This window comes from Tympanuchus pallidicinctus, unplaced genomic scaffold, assembly GCF_026119805.1.
Source record: "Tympanuchus pallidicinctus isolate F22 unplaced genomic scaffold, pur_lepc_1.0 scaffold29, whole genome shotgun sequence".
Lineage (NCBI taxonomy): Eukaryota > Metazoa > Chordata > Aves > Galliformes > Phasianidae > Tympanuchus > Tympanuchus pallidicinctus.
The window spans coordinates 3,632,122-3,649,471 of NW_026294746.1; the positions used below are offsets into that span (position 1 = coordinate 3,632,122).

General features: G+C 39.6%; 1 protein-coding gene across 11 annotated transcripts in view; it reads left to right on the forward strand.

Annotated features, from left to right (window-relative positions):
- KIF1B (kinesin family member 1B) overlaps positions 1–17,350 on the forward strand; it is an 82,907-nt gene that overhangs the window by 33,332 nt on the left and 32,225 nt on the right. For 10 of the 11 annotated variants that reach the window (XM_052691430.1, XM_052691437.1, XM_052691433.1 and 7 more), the window contains 5 exons: positions 2,561–2,640; positions 3,292–3,398; positions 3,838–3,921; positions 5,434–5,614; positions 6,260–6,332. In XM_052691430.1, the coding sequence (XP_052547390.1) occupies positions 2,561–2,640; positions 3,292–3,398; positions 3,838–3,921; positions 5,434–5,614; positions 6,260–6,332 (525 nt within the window). Of the gene's footprint in view, positions 1–2,560; positions 2,641–3,291; positions 3,399–3,837; positions 3,922–5,433; positions 5,615–6,259; positions 6,333–10,436; positions 15,451–17,350 lie in introns of those variants that run through there. The other variant, XM_052691440.1, reaches the window with a different exon arrangement.

The following is a 17,350-nucleotide window of genomic DNA, read 5'->3' on the forward strand; positions in this document are numbered from 1 at the left end:
AACTGTAGGTGAGGTTTGAATTGTCAGTAGGAAGCTCCTTTTACATTATATTTTTGAAAATAGCTTAAGTGTTAGAATACATCAAAACACTGTGCATCTGAGAATAATTTTACCTGTAGCAGTGAGGTTGGATGCTGCTCCTTATGAAACTGATGAGACGTGCTTCTAGGCAGCTGTGTAAAACCTGCTGCATGCCATAGCTTCCTTTGGTCATGGAAGCATTCACTAGCCTGGTGTGCTAATGAAATGGGAGCAGTATAAAAACTTCACAGGTTTCTGATACCCAGAAATGGTCGAACTATGGACTTTCCTTTAGAAAAGTCTAAATTAATAATAATAAATTAATAATAAATTAATGCTACAAGCATAAAAATATCCGTTTAGTAAAGGATTACTAAATGAAAGGAAAATAATATTCTTTCTTGTATCTCAAATATCTCATGAGTGAGCAGCACAGGGTAGTATTTTAGTGTGAACTGTACATACTCAAGTGTGTAATAAATTGAATCTAAGGGTAAATGGGACCTGTCTACAGGCATAGGACAAAATTATTGGTTAAAATGGTGGATAGGTTCAAGTGTTGTATTTGGAGGAAGTAGAGCTCTGGTTTTGGTCCCCAGAAGCGTGTAAGGTTTGTAATGGTGTTAATTCATTGAGTGTTCTACACGTTTCCTTCTCTGATGTTATGGATCCTAATCTCCTTTTAGATTTTCCCTCAGAGACCATCAACACTTTTTGATGACTCTTTTGATGCATTTTCAGCTGATCAGGTTTGTTCATAAGCACCACCTGAGATGAGTAGTTGCTTTGGTAGTAGTTACTATTTATTTTACCCCTAGAGGATTTATTAGAAGTAGTAAAACTTCTGACCTGGTCCTTTTAGCTTCTTTTCCTTGCTGTCCATGCAGTTCAGTTTTATTAGTTATCCTCCTAATAATTATGGCTACTGTTGTGCACATGAAGGTGATGAAAATTCTGAAGTTGTTTATAAAGATTTAACACTTCAGGGTACCTGGACAAATACAACAGCAGCACTGTTCTTAGCAGCTGAGCAGCAAATTGAAGCATAGGAGGTCAATTTTGCCCACTTTACAAATTAAAAGGTATCACATTCAGCCACCATAGCTGTGTTTATGCATTTTGTCTTTGATGACAGAAACTATTCAATATTAACTGTGGAAATTTAATTATGGTTTCATGAAAGATTAGAGCTGGGAAAATCCTTCAGTTCATACTTCAGGAATGCTGTCCAGGAGAATACTGAAGACACAATGGTCTTTGGATGGGGTTGCAATCAGATGATCTTTGAGGTTCCTTTCAACCCATGCCATTCAGTGATTCTGTGAATAATAGACCTCAGAATAAGTTTAGACAGCATCGGTTTCAAACTGATGAGTTTTATTTTTCATAAAGCTCTTTATGCAGTGTGATGGACCAATTCAGAATTTGAACTTAGTATATCAAGTGAGATGCCAAAATGTGCATGTAGAACATACAGCAGAGTGTCAGGTTGTCTGGTGACAGTGCTGCTTTCTGAAGTTTTCTCTTGATTGAAGGCGTTCGTGCAACTTTGAATGTATTTCAGTGCTGTGAGCAGAGATGATGGTATGGGGTGTGTTTGGCTACAGTTCTAGGTTCCCTCTTTATTTTTTTAGGGGATAAAAATAATCTCTGGTTAGTTTATGGGAGCTCAGAAGTTGCTAAATGCTCACAATGAAATTCTTTGTCGATTGAATAAGTCTAGATTGTCTGTGCCCCAATGGAAGACTGTGTGCTATTAACATTTCTATCAAGTAGTCTTTTTTGTAGCTAGAATAAACTGATGGAAACAACATTTCCAAGGAATCTTAGGCAAATTTTTTTTTTAAAACTTAATTTATTCTAATTGAGAGTAACAGAATGAAAGGAGGCTTATTAACACTTATTTTTCTTTTATCATTTTTCTTTCTTTGTTTAACCACTTTTGCCTTTGTTTTGTGCTTATGCTTACTGCTATCTCACTGGCTAGATTTTCACACCAAGGCCGTGTGACTTGTTTGCTGATTCCAATGGGGTTTTTTCACCAAAGAAGGTTGGTTTGTAGTAACTGTAGTGTATTTAAATCTAGTAAAACTTTAGATGAAGAGCTCTTTAGCTGTTTGTATCAGTTGATAGTTCTAGATTTTTGTTTGACTTCAGTGAACTTTGCTGTATGAACACCTGGACTGTATTGCCTGGGGAAAGCCGTAGTTGATTCCATATCAGTTGCAAAACTTTACTTGAGCACCTATTTCTGCTGTTGGATATTCTGTATCCAAGTTTACTTTCCAAGGAATTGTCATGTTTTTAACTGAAGCCATAAGTATTCCCTCTTTCTTTTTTGTCTGAAATATCAACGAATCAGAGCTGTGCTTCTGCTGTTAACCTTGTGAGGCTTTCCAGTATTACAGGAGGTTATTTTTGAAGAGGCGGATTATGGAGCATAGCAAAACTGCTGGTTATTATACACTCTCCACAGCTGTGGGAAGAAACCTAGAAGTAGCTCTTCAATTCTTAATTACCTTCACTTTTTCTATTTCAGACTCCTCATCTTGTAAACCTTAATGAAGATCCACTCATGTCTGAATGTCTGCTCTACTACATCAAAGATGGTATTACTAGGTGAGGGTTGGTATTAATATGCTCTGAAGTCTGGTTTGCTTGCTTACGTTCTTATGCTGGAGACACCTTGACATTAAATAATAATTGCTCCTTGAGTTATTCAGTTTCTAGGTATAAGTGAAGCATGGCATTTGCTGTAGGTGAGAAAAGCACAGAAACGCGTTTTCCCTTAAGTTTACTTTGTGCTTTACAAGTAATATCTGCAGTCGCTATGCTTTATTAGATATTTATTATTGCACTGGGCAGTAAAAGAAAGTAGAATATCCCTTTTAATATATAGTCAAACAAAAGGAGTGAAGTACACTTGGAAGTGCCTTTGAGATTTTGATGGTGGAGAACTGAAAGCCACAGTACTTGGAAGCAACCAGCATATGACTGAGCATTCAATTCGTATAAATAAACTATTACCATGTCTCTTCTGCTGTCTTATTGAATGCAGCACCTTCTTATCTTTGTAACAAATGAATGTGTCCATTTCTGTGATAGCTGTTACCTAGAAATTCTCAAACATTTGACTTCAGAATGGATGTATATCTTCGTGCTTCTGGGGCTTAACATTGCAGACTTCCGTGGATATTTCTGGGCTATATTTTACTACAGAGTTGTAGAAACTGTCTGACTTGCTCTTGAAATGTTCTCCGTTCAACTCAGGGTTGGCCAGGCTGATGCTGAGCGAAGGCAAGACATCGTATTGAGTGGGGCTCACATCAAAGAAGAGCACTGTATCTTTCGAAGTGAGAGGAACAACAACGGTGAAGGTGAAAAGCTATTTTTTCCTAACCAAGTGCTGCTGAGTTTCTACATCATTCTTTGTTACTTGGTCAGAGAATACTTAATTTACATATTGGCACAAAATTCTCTTGTCTCAGCTGTGACTGTTTTCTTGAGTCTAGGTGGAACAAAGTAAAATTGGGGTAAAGTTCAAATTGCAGCCTTTTGATAGGTAACTGGTTTTGATTACCTGTAACCATGAAAATTCAAACAGAAAACTACTAGCAATCACTACCCTCTGCATTACTGAGCTATTGCTGGAGTTTTATTTTTATTAAGCATTGTAGCATTGAGGAGTGATTGACTTGCATTCTGTTTTGGTGTTAATAGGAAGAGTCAGAAAATGAGAGGTCTCTAGGGTTTGCATGCTTTGCAGTTTCTGTACAGTGCTCTCTGAAGTCTCATTTGTTGTTGCTTTCTTTGTAGTTATTGTTACTTTGGAGCCTTGTGAACGGTCAGAAACTTATGTTAATGGCAAGCGGGTTGTGCAGCCTGTGCAACTGCGTTCAGGTAAGAAATGTTAGAAGAGGTTGGTGTTTTCTTTTTTGGACTCCACATCTGAGAATTGTATATGTGTGACATTTAGGTCATCCGTAGAGAATGTTGAATGCTATTAAAGTGCAGTAGTGCAGACTTCCTTGGAGCGCAGCTTTTAAACAGAAGTTAGCATTTTTCTCATCAGCAATTCCTTTTCCTTCATTCTTTTCTGCACTAACTGAAAGCATACTTAAATATTCACTGCCACGCAGCATCCTGCTTGTCCTTCTGCTTACCCTGATGTTATTCCAGTACATTCTTGCCCAAACCTATTGCCCTTGGCAGTCTTAGTGAGACAGAGCAGACAGACTGCCAGCTGCTGATGGAAAATTCCCAGCTTCCTGGCAAAGCTATGATCCTCTGCAGGAGTACAGCAGCTTCTCTTTGCTCTCATTAGATTTCATACTCAATCCTCTACATTCCTTTAGAAAGACATATGGGGAAAGAATTAGGGGAGAGGAAGTGACTTCCCTAAATTATGATCTTTAACCCATCTTCAACCAGCAGTTAAAAACAAACATCTCAATTTGTTTGTCACAAAGTTACAACCAAGTATTTGCATGTAATAAAGCGTATTGACTTCAGCACAAACCTGAAGTTGTTCTGTGCCTGCATGTGGCTCACACTGAAAATTGCAACTGTATCATTTAGTAATTACTTTGATTAAACTAAACAGAGATGTTTTTTCATCTTTCCTTCTGCATCTGGATAATTGACTTACCAGAAAAACTCAGATATGGCTTTTGAAATCATTAAAAGGTTGCATTTTGTCAATATATTGACAAGAGGAATTCTGATTACTCTGGAGGTCTACTTGCTAGAATGAGGTTCTATTTTTATTTTAGCTGCATTAATATGTTGTATGGGAGAGCAGAGAAATTTTACTGTCGTCTTCATCTTTGTGAGTATCTTATGTCTCTAGGGTGTAGCTGAATGATAATATCATGTTTCTTCAGCTCTTTCCCACATTGGTTAAAAGCAGCTATGAAATCCTTCCATAAATCTTACTGATTAGAACTCAAATTAATGTACACATAAAGCACATTTTTAAGAAAGGTGTGCATTCTTATTTTCAAGTTAGACTTTTCTAGCTGAAGTTTCTATTTAAGTGACTTCTGTTTTTGGTGGTGTCACTGAAAGAGAGGAATGGGTTTCAGTGGATATTCTATTTGTTCCAGCTGTGTTCCTCAGCGACCAAGTCTGTCCTTTAATTTTTGATTAAACCCTGCAGAACATTTGATTGGACCTCAGAGGGTGCAGCTGTCCTCTGTGAGCAATGCTTTATGTTACCAGTGGCTTGTTTTTTACAAACAAAATATTCTTGTTTTCCTTGTCACCTAGTAACTCGAATGTCTACCAAAATCCTTACTGAGCAGTCTTCTCTGTTGCTACCACACAAGAAGATAAATGGAATGAATGATTCAGTGATGTTTTTTTTAATTGCTTTGGAATCCTGAAAGCATTAATTTCTGTTGCTATTTTTAGGAAATCGTATCATCATGGGTAAAAACCACGTCTTCCGATTCAACCATCCAGAGCAAGCACGAGCAGAAAGGGAGAAAACTCCGTCAGCTGAGACTCCCTCTGAGCCTGTTGACTGGACGTTTGCTCAGAGGGAGCTTCTGGAGAAGCAGGGCATTGACATGAAGCAAGAGATGGAGAAAAGGTATTAAAGGAAATAAGAATTTCTATTTGCAGCAAGAAAGATACAGCTGTTGGCTGTGGGAGTGGTTTCAGTGGCGAACCTAAAACTGATGTCTGATGTATGTATGGAAGACTTCTAAGTGAGACTTCCAAAAATAAACATCGGCGTTACAGCACTCTTCATCTGTCAGCGTGTTCCAGTGCTTGTTCTGCCATGTGCTGTCACTGCTGCCTCTAGAGAGCTCAGAAAAATTCCCCAACCTTACTTGAGTGTTTCAGCTCTCTGTCTCCTTTTAAAATCAGTAAATAAATGGATCCTATTTAACCACCTGCCCTGAACTCTTGACCACATGGCAGTGAAGGACTGCAATATTTCGTTGGATTCTGTTCTATAGCAGTCTATTAGACCTCTCCTATATGACAAATTAAATCCTCTTAACTGATTGAAGGGCATTCTTAATCCCAGTCAGTTGTGATTTTTTATTTATTTACTTTAGATTTTAAAGGGGCAAAGAGGACAGTAGCTGTATAACGAAAAGGAATTCCTTTTAAATTGAGCTATTTTTACTCTTATTGTTTTAAACTAGTGTAATTTAGTTCTCTGTATATAGTAACACCAACATGAAAATAATGATCTCTTTGGCTACTTCTGTCATTTTGTCTTTAGATTACAAGAAATGGAGATTTTGTATAAGAAGGAAAAGGAGGAAGCAGATCTCTTGTTGGAGCAGCAAAGGCTGGTATGTGTCCTTACTTCAGATTAACTATACCTTTGGCAAACAGTGATTCCTATCCTTGCTTATCTGAAAGTTTAGGAAACCTGCTTGGGTTGTCTGCACAATGCAGTTATCCCTTTGCTGTCAAATAATTGTCTACAATGGATTATGATCAGCGTGAGTGAGCTTCTTCATGTTAATTTAGGATTGTAATTGACAGTGAAGAGGTTTTAATCAGCCTTTCCTGGAGGCAGGTTTCTTGAATTGTAGGCTTAAAGAAGGGCATTTCTATGCTCTTATGGTTTTTGAAGTTCCTGTTCCGTAGTCTAATCAACTTCTTGGGGTGTTTGCCTTGATTTTTGTTTTGGATCACCAGAAGGTACTAATTTTCTGCTGCCAAAGAGGTTCCTAGACCAATTATATGCTAGGTTTATTTTTTTGAATAATGTCTGAAAATGTTGCTGCATTGTGCATGTTTTAACCCTTTTCCCTTCCCCTGCATGGTAAGGTTCTTAATGCTACACCTGCTGATGGTGGGGTTGTGACTAGGGAACAAGTGTGTGAAGGGAATTTTAACTCCTTCAGAAGAATGGGAATTCACAATTTCACCTATTTCTTTAACAAGAAATCTGATAAATTTTCTCATATAGGAAGACCTCAGACTTGCAAGAAAAGTATGTTCTGAAGCTTATTACAAATAGAAATGTGTGCAATTTCCAAGCATTTAAAAATGTGACTAAGACCAGGGATGACGTTTAGATTTCCTTAAGAAATCCAAGTCTCCTGATTTTGCTTTAACTATATTAGTGTGTCTTTTAGTTAGAATTCAAATGTAATTGTGCCTTAATTACCGTTGAGATTCCAAAATCACAGTTGAATTGTTTCTATTGTGAGTTTGAGGCTCCTGAAAACTTAAATTGCAAGTTAAATTGCGTGTTGGGATTTAAACCACTTAATGCTTCTTTCAGAAGCAAAGTGGAGCAGAGTACTGGCTTCCACATGTAGAAGCTACATCACTTTTCATTTATGTTGTACAGTGCACTTGAAGCTTTCTCCATTTCTAATGATTCCATTACAAGGGACTAATCTCTTGAATGGAGTCGCTGTAGACTTTGAGCCAAAGCAAACTTAGTTCAGAAAAGAGGCTGATGTGACACTGTGATGTTTCCTCAACTCTATAGTTAAAATTTGTGTAGCTGAAAGCATTGCTTCAAAAACAAACAAAAAAGTGTTGACTGTGTCAGAGGAGATACAAGTCATGCAGTTTCATCCCTTAAATTGTAATGGCTGGCATGCATAAAGCTGCTGGATGAATTATACACGTGATAATTGGCTCTCTGGGGATCTGCTGCAAAATGAGGCTGTGTTGATACAAGCTTTGTGAAGAGAGATTTGTTGCCCCGTATGCTTATGATTAGGGGAAGATTATTAAATAGTTTTGTCTAATACCATACTGTAGTTACTGTTTTCTTGAAGCTTGTGATTTTTCTGATCACTTAACGGGCAAAAGTGAAAGACAATCCCTCATGCATTACCAGTGCGTTCCTGAAGAGCAGGTTTCCTAGCTGTAAGGATCATAATAAATGAGACCACTGGTCTGTTGATCAGGATACTGCTTTTCACACTGCTTAATGAGAATGTTCCAGATGACAGCTAGACTTCTTGATGCATTTCTGTGTCACTGTACAGAGAGACTCAGCAGAGACAGGAATGGACAGGATTGATGGCTTACAACAGCAATCGAATAATGATTGGGAAACCTGGGGGTGCCTTCCAATTGTTCTGTTGCTGTACTCAACAGTTACATTACCATAATATCCCACTGCTCTCAGGTCCTTTATCTTACTACTATACAGGATTTATTTTGAAATATTTACATTCTTCTTGTTCTAAATGAGATTAGAATCTTGAGTGTAAGATGCTGGCTAATTCAGTTTACCAAACTGTTTTGGTTTTGTCCTGAGATGCCAACAAAATAGGGCATTAATTTATAGTTAGATGCACTGCACAAAGAAGATAATTTTTGGAGGGCAAGGGCTACTATTTCCAACAAACATATATGCCTTGCTGGCATTACATGGAAATAGAAATAATCATTCACTGCTTGTCAAGCTGAATGTGAAAAGGTGTTTAGTAGAACTAAATCCTGGCTTTCTTGGTCATTATGCCTTTGCAGAGACCACTTACTTTTAGAATATGGGTATGTACTTATGTTAATTAGGTTGGTTAATCTCTGAGTGCCTGTAAGACAAAGTCCACATAGTGTCTCTTAATCATCTTTTTATATGCAACACATCAATTTACCCATCAATAATAGTATGGAAACTTTGAAACCTGTAAGAATAATCCTGTGGGACTTATGCCTTAATGTCTGAGTAGTTTGTGTTTTGCCTTTCTGGACCTCTTTTTGAGTCTGCAGTTTGTACAGCGTTTTCCTCCAGAGCATCTTTCATTTCTGCTGCAGTATGCAGTTTGTTAGGTGCTTTTTCCTTAGGCTACAGATTTTGTCAGCTGTAAAATCATGCGGAGTTTGTTCTGTTTCTAGTCTGATGTTGCGACCGAAAGTGGTAGAAGTTGTTCTTAAATATTGAACATACATAAGATCACAAGTGGCTCAAGAAAATGAATCCTAGGCTGTAGAGCTTGTTGACCATAGGGCAGAACGATATTTCTTACTTCCTTTCATTGTTCCTGAGACAAGTTATACTGTATTCCCCGTTCTGTGTGGCCTCCTACCAGGAACCTGTGGTTTGTAGTCGATGACCTGGGTTTCCTTTTGGTTTTAGTCTAACTGGCAGTTACTGTTCCTGAATTCTCATGTATTACAACTCGGTGTGAAAAAACAGGGACACTAGAGATTCATTGGAGACTGACTGCTGTATTTAATTGAAGACAATGTGGGTTCTAGTGGGTAACACAAATACATAGGACTTTCCTTACTTATTCAAGAGGTATCTTAAATTAGTGATTCATTTGGAGGAAAAAAAAAAAAATAATCAAAAAACAAGTAGTATAACTGTAATTCCTGGTGGCAGTAAGCAGTAATGGGGGATATGCTTAACTTTGGTGCAGTATACCTGAACAACCATTCCTAGCATATGGAAACCTCAAGCACTGCTCATTCCAAATCATTTAGCGACAGATGGAAAACTTGTAATGAAGAAGCAAAACCAACATAACTCTTAGCAAGTGTGTGGAAGCTCCAGGCTCTAGGGTTTGAGAAGAGGACAAGTCAAGGATATAAAATTGAGAATTTGTGTTAAAACACTTGAAATTAAAAAACAAAAAAGTAACTGCTGCTACATTCTTCTGAAACTCATTCTTCGGACAGTCAAGACCTGTTTGTGTTTTTAAAACTAAACAAGGTGGCAAATGGAAAACAAACACCTCTGAAACTCTGGTTCTGGATATCCTTTTAGCTTGTAGCAAGTCTTGAAGTATGAACCACTGTCTTCACCTGTCCTAGTGGCACTTACGGTCCTTTTAACACTGAACCTTTCAACTGCTTCTGTTTCATTTTTTTTCTTATCGTCTAACCCTTCTCTGGCTGCTGTTGTAGTGAAGCGGATTCTAAACTTGAGCATCCCTGCAACTATGTGCAACGTTACTAACCAGTGTTAACCCGACTTACTCTGGCTGCTCATGACATCTTCTGTGATGGCTGTTACATTCACCTACCTGGGGAGGATTTGCTGAAAGAAGCAACAGCAGTAACCAAGGCAAATGTGTGTGGCGGGGATTTGCATGTCCTTGTAGCATGTATGAAGTGCAGTTTTCACTTGGTTTTCATTTTTAATCAGGAACTTGGTTGGTTTTTTTTCTTGTTGCATATATAAAGATTTTTGGAAGGGACTGGGAGGGAAGAGTTTAGATTACCTGATATTTTGACATGATAAGATTTCTAAGAATAATGTTAATTTAGTGAAGAGATCCAATTTTGATAGTCCATGACTCTCGAAGATGTGTTTGTCCTAACACTCAGTCTTCAGGGACTGCTTTATCACTTGTTCTATTTTGATTTTTTATTTAGTTTTCTTTGCCTGCTACTTCTTGTTTAGCTTTTCCATTTTCTTACAATTTTAATTTTGGTTATTTTGGGGCCACTTCTTGATTTTTGTTTTTCCAAAGGATGCAGACTCTGATAGTGGGGATGATTCGGACAAGAGATCGTGTGAGGAGAGTTGGAGACTGATCACTTCCCTGAGAGAGAAGCTGCCCCCCAGCAAGCTCCAAACCATTGTAAAAAAGTGTGGCCTCCCCAGCAGTGGGAAGAAACGAGAGCCTATTAAAATGTACCAGATCCCCCAACGCCGACGCCTTAGCAAAGACTCCAAATGGGTTACCATCTCAGACTTAAAGATCCAGGCTGTGAAAGAGATATGCTATGAGGTAGCGCTCAATGACTTCAGGCACACTAGACAGGAGATTGAGGCTTTGGCCATTGTTAAAATGAAGGAGCTTTGTGCCATGTATGGGAAAAAAGATCCAAATGAGCGTGAATCATGGCGAGCTGTTGCCCGTGATGTCTGGGATACGGTAGGAGTTGGAGATGAGAAAATTGAAGATGTTATGGCCAACGGTAAAGGAATAACAGATGTGGATGACCTTAAGGTGCACATAGACAAGCTGGAAGATATTTTGCAAGAAGTGAAGAAGCAGAATAACATGAAGGACGAAGAGATAAAAGTTCTTAGAAATAAGATGCTCAAAATGGAGAAGGTATTACCTCTGATAGGGTCTGCAGAGAAAGCTCAGGCAGCCATGGCTAACGCTAAGTCTCCAAACTCTGCTGGTGTAGCGGATGTGGATAAGAAGCCCACAGATGACGTAAGAAGAAGTGACAATGATGAACTTGCTAAAGAGGAGCGTGTTTCTCAGCTAATGGCGGGTGACCCAGCTTTCAGACGTGGGCGATTACGTTGGATGAGGCAAGAACAGATTCGATTTAAAAATCTGCAGCAGCAAGAAATAGCAAAACAGCTTCGTCGACAAAATATGCCTCACCGGTTTATCCCGCCTGAAAATCGCAAGCCCCGGTTTCCTTTCAAAAGCAACCCCAAACATAGGAACTCGTGGAGTCCAGGTACTCATATAATTATCACAGAGGATGAAGTTATCGAGGTTAGAATTCCGAAAGATGACGATAAGAACAAAGATGAAAACAAAGAAAAAGAAAGTAGAGGTGCTTCTAAAGACCCTCAGCAGCTGTGGAATCTTTATGGCCCCCAGAGGAATCAAGATAATATCCAGATTAACAGGCAGCAGCTGAACACGCAGTCGCAGCCTAGCAATCAGCAGCAGCCATCGCCTCAGTTGCGCTGGAGAAGCAATTCTCTCAACAACGGCTCTCAAAAAACCCTGCGGCGTCAGACCTCGAGCTCATCAGAATCCCTGTGCAGCGGGCAGCAGAACCCAGACCTGCAGACTTTCCAGCAGAAGCGGCACATCCACCAGCACCGCCAGCCCTACTGCAGCCCCGGCGCTGGAGGCGGCGCGGAAGGCAATGCAGCCAACAGCCACCCCAAACAGACTGAGCGGCCCAACCACTACAACCAGTTTGTGACACCCCCGCGGATGAGGCGCCAGTTCTCGGCACCTAACCTCAAAGCGGGCAGAGAGACCACAGTCTGAGCAGTTGGCCAAGGCTAGTCTTGGGGAGGAGAGAAGCAGGGGCAATGCTGGCTGCTTTTGAAACGGCCAGGATTGGCTTTGCTTCTGTCTTGGGTTTGGCCAGGTCGAACTTGAGTAATTTGGCACGAGGTACCGGCCCTTCAGCCCGTTTGGTTTGCATGTGACTTGGTGCAGTTCTAACAGCATCGATGGGAAGAAAATTCTGAACAATTGTAAGCACATTCTCCATAGACTAGAAGATTTGGAGGGAGGGATGTGGACGGGAGAACTTCTCTGCTAGCACAGTTACCAATTTTTTGTGTGTGTCTTGGAGTATTTTTCTAATGTTGAAAATATTGTCTGGAACTTACAAAAGTACTGCCTTCCTCCTGTGTTTTTATGTAGACAATCAAAAGAGGAATTTAGTTTATAGCGTTGAATGTTTCTTGTGCCTTTTTTCTTTTTTCTTTTTTGAAATAAGGAAACTGACCCTCTGTTTTCAAATCGATCTGGCTCTCCAGTACAGCATTTTCCACTCTTAACTCAAATTGTTAGTAGTTACCTATAAACCAAAAGTTGGCTGACAAGATGTGGCTTTTTGTGTATAGGAAGGAGGAAGAGCTGTTGGGCCACAACGGTCCTGAGCAGGACATGGTTTTGTCCTTCTGCTGAAGTTCAGAATCGTTGGTATGAAATTGCTGTGACAGTTAAACTTGTCTGAATGGAATTTTATGTCAGAATATATATATGATTGAAGCAATAATTTGGAAATGAGATTTTTCTAATTCCCATCGCATCTCTAAGTGGAATAGTTTTTAATTATTACACGGGGTTGTGGAAAGGACCTGGGATTTTTTGGTTCTCTGAATGGTGCAGAAAGAAACCTCATAGAGCTAATTCTTACTTTAGGTTTCCAGTTCTCTTGGGCTATGAGTCTGGGGATACTCTTGAAGTAGTTATTCATAGGAAGATGTATAGATTGCTACTTTGAATTGGCTGGGATGGAGACAGGAGAACAGAACTGTTTCATCCTAATGTGGTACCTCATCTTAGTGCCTTTGGTCTTGGATTTCTACCCTTGTTTCAAGACTTGTTTTAACCAAGGAGAAGGTCACATATAGGAGAGAATAATATTAGTTTTTTTTCTCCCCGCTTTCAAAGTGCAAGTTAGAAATTTGAATATCTATTTTAATCTGAAGCATCTGTAATTGCAAGTGGCTTTCCATAAAACAAATGCTTGCAGATCTCACTTCAGATCATTTCAAACAAATTACAGAAAAAGTGCTAATTAAGGAATAACTTCCATAAGATAGGGGTTTCATCCCAGTTTTAATTCTAAACCTCTTTTCTTTCTGAATTTCTGAAAGTGCAAAGTAAAATTGAACGTATTTCTGAGAATCAGTGGGCAAAACATAAGCCAATGTAAAGCTTTGAGAAGAACTTATTTTTACTGTTAAGTTAGAAAAAAAAAAATAATTTAAAAACCCACCGTGACTATTATGCCTGATTTGGTGAGATTGATCCACTTTGCAGTGCATTTGTACAGCTGAATGACTTGTGCTGTTTTGCACGAATATCCTTGATTTACTTGAGGTTGCTTGGGTTTTTTTGGTTGAAATAGGAGCCCTACTGGTAATCGTTACTTCTACGTGTTTCAACATAGCTGAAGAAAAGTAGGAAGTCCCTCAAGCTTACTTTCCTTTTTGTTTTTGTTTCTTGTCCTACCCTTTTTTTTTCCCAACTGTGCATGGTGTGGGTGCTGGTTGTAACACATGGCAACCACGCATCGTTTGTGTATTGTTTAATCAAGCGTTAACACTGCAGCCTCTGCACACGTGTTACTGATAGAATACTGCCCTCTGATACAGGAGATCCAGAGTCAGTCCTCTGGCAGCCCTACCAGAATGATCCCATCATTTGGGATGGGTTTGTTTTCCCAACAGACTTGATTTGTTCACCTGTGGCATTCAAGTTTGCATTTGTCTCATGCTTTATCCTACTTGAACGTAGTAATTAAAACATCGTGTCCAAAATTGCCTTGATTCTTCAAGTAAAACCTTGTAGATGAGCAATACTTCGAGCCTGAGGCAAATCTGCAAAATGACATTTTGGGCTGCAAGTACTGTGCTGTTGCCTCTCTGTTGAGAATTTTGTTTTAGCAGTGCGCTGTGCTTTGCCCTTGAGGTGCACGGAGTTCTTTCAACATCCTCAGGAAGGCTTGGGCTCTTTTAAAATGTGGAAAATCCTCTCAGCTCTGTGGGAATACATGATTAGGGGTGCGTTAAGTGGTAAGAGAAGAACAAATCAGTATTTTCTTGTCTCATTTGTTTGTTGAGGATTGTGGCTACCTCTGCAAAGTCTCCACATGATTTGAGGTCGACACAAGCGTGTACTGACGTGAGGCTGAAAATCCTGCTATTTGTTGCTTAAAACATGAAGGCTTGTTTTGCCAACTTCTGAGAAGAAATACCTCTAAGTGTCTGGATAGTGATGACAAAAATGAACAGCAGGTTACCATTAATCTGCTGCCTCACTGTTTTAGTGCAGAGCTAGAGCAACAGCCCTGCTTGTGTTCTTGTCTTCTGGTTTGATGACAAAGAAATAGGAGCAGTAGTTGTCAGGATAGAGTCCAGCCTGCTCAAAGGAAGCAGCTTTCTTCCTGGGTTTTAGAAGGATACTATGCAAGTGAAACTTGGGGAAAAAAAAATCCTTTAAAATAGTTAGTCACTTTTAGAATTGAGTATTAATTAAAGTGAAGTGCCTCGTCTTGAAAGGGAAACAGTGTGAGAACTCATGGATCTCCTTGTAGCGGTCAGAGATACGCACACTTCTCACTTTTATTTGCCCCGGTAGTGCAGAATGAACACTAATGCAGCTGCTTGCATAGAACATTGTGTGAAAAGGCATTCAGGTTAACAGAAATGTTGCATCCATGATGGGAGTGCTGTTGTAGTAAGTTTGATTGCCATTGCTAAGTGCTGATGTGCTGTCTGCTTTGACAGCTGGCTAATATCCACCTGTGCCATAGTGATCATTTCTTAAATATCCTTAGGACTCACTAGGAACACGTGGATTAGGGGTTGGGTGGGGAAATGCATGCCACTAATGCTCCTCTGATTGACTTTAACATCCTTTCTCACGCTGTGTGAATGCAGGGATCTGTCGAATTAGAGGATGCTATTTTTATCAGTGCGTTCAGCACGGTATCAATATTTCTCTCACTGTTTGTCCTTTATCCCTTATATGTTAAAAGTTTGTCCTTTATACTTTATATGTTGAGATTTGACTTTGACACTATCCTTTGAAACTCTTCAGAAGCTGCCAAATAAGGATTCTATGCTGTGTGCCCATTTGTACTGTAAAGAAAGCAGTGAACTGCCTTTGAATTAAATGGGATTTTCAGATCTGTCCATTGTTTTAAGAAAAAAGCGATTTTTGGATTGTCTTAAGTGCAAGGATCTGCCTCGTGAAAGCAGAACTGGTTTGTATTGTAACAAGTGCTCTTTCAATAAACTATGAAATACTCTTGTAAGTGTCAGACTTGTCTCAGTAAAATGGAAATGAAACTTGCAGGCTTGGCCTGATTTTTATGTCTTGTCTTGGGGTTGGTTTTGTTCCAGCTCAGTTAAATTCAAGGTTTCCTTTATTGTTCCTCAATCTGATTCTTGTAAATCCGTCCACCTTGAAGTTTCTGCTGTAAACTTGTGAGGAAAGAGCTTACGAAGATTTGCATCTACTGTTGCAGTTTATACACGTAAAGAACAATGGCAGTGCAAGCAGTTACAAGTCATGCTGCTCTTCATGCAGTCCCACTGCAGCATTTTATGCGCTGTTTGTCCAAATCCTGGAAGAAAATGCAGAGCTGGCTATTTGAAATGGGCTTTTTTGTGTACCTCAGTTATGGGAGGGATTTGAATACATCCCAGTACCTCTGCAGACACCTCCTGGGTCCGGAGCATCCCAGCTGATGCAAGGTTCTGATTTAAAAGCTGGTCTGGTCTGATTCTTACAGCTTTGGCCTAGTCTGAGCGCAGGGGATTTTCTGTTGGTACTGACAATAACGTGTGTATAATCACTGATCAGATCTGGAAAACCTGCTCTGGAGAGCTCAGTGTCAGCAGAGCAAACCAGCCCTTTTTACAGCCTGTGCACCTTCTATAAGCAAACCAACCTGAAATTCACCCTCCTTCTGTTGCTCAGGACCAATTACTTTAAGCACTGCCATTATATCAAGTGCTAGGAGGCAACCAGAGTGCTGTTCTTCTGCTTAGATAAGTGGCACCCATTTCTTACTTACGTGGTAGGAAAATAAACTTCAGTTCTGCTTAGTTCTAAAAGTAATGGGTATTTTGTTAGTGTGGAGATGTTTAAAAAATAATAAATTTTCAAGTATTTAGATGTTTAAATGTACAAACGATGCATTTGCTTGGTTCAGAAGTCTGAAAGTAAAGATGAGAAGCAAGCCTGGTTTTGAATGAATGAATGCAGCAGGTTTGTTTTCTCATTCTGAAAGGAGTGTTTCACAATGGAACTCCTTTTATCTTGCTTGAAATGTGGCATTATCTACATGAATGGTGGGGGGGAAAAAGACCAAAGAGGATGGCTTTGTGTTAACGAACTTTTATGAATACTATGTGTACTTCAGAGCTATGGATACATCTGAAGCAAGTCCACCAAGTGTGGAGTAGCTTTATGGTGAACTGTTGAGAATTTCAGAAGTAACGTCAAAATAAGGACTTCTTCCATTCAGTGTCTGCTTCTCTGCTGGGCCACAACTTGTGTGTGTTTGCACACTTGGGAGGGACTGCAGTAGCTATGGGTGCAGAAGGAGGCGCATGACAGTAGGGTGTCATACAGAGGCTGTTTGTCTTTAATAGTTTGGTTTCCTCTTCTTGAAGCCATGGGGTGTGTAGGATCTTCACTAATTGAAGTTTGACACTTCCAGCGTGTTCTAAGAGCGCAGCTACCGTTTATTAATGGCACCTCCAGGAAATATCACTGAAAAGAACACCTTTAAGATCCATCTTCTTTCGGAATACTCCCCAAAGGTTTTTGTCTGATACTTTGTCACAATGTGATCCCACCAAATTTAACAGTATTGAATATTTTTCTTGCTGTGGGAGAACAAAGTAATGAAACTGTTCAAGTGGGAGATGTCAGCAGAATGGGAGGAGAGCGCAAAGCTTTCCCTCTGTAGCTGTCAGTCTTTAAAACTGCATCACTGCAAGCATTGCATTGGGAAGAGTTTACGGACTTTGGACTGTGGAAGAGAGGTGGGAATAAGAGATGAGTGATGGCAAGAATTCTCCTTAGTAACTCTGTAATGCTCCTATTGAGTTGTTGGATGTTTGCCCCCTTACTCTTGTAGAAAAACCTTAAGGAGTGGATTTACCTTGTAACACATGCCAAAGGGTTAACTTGAAAACCATGAG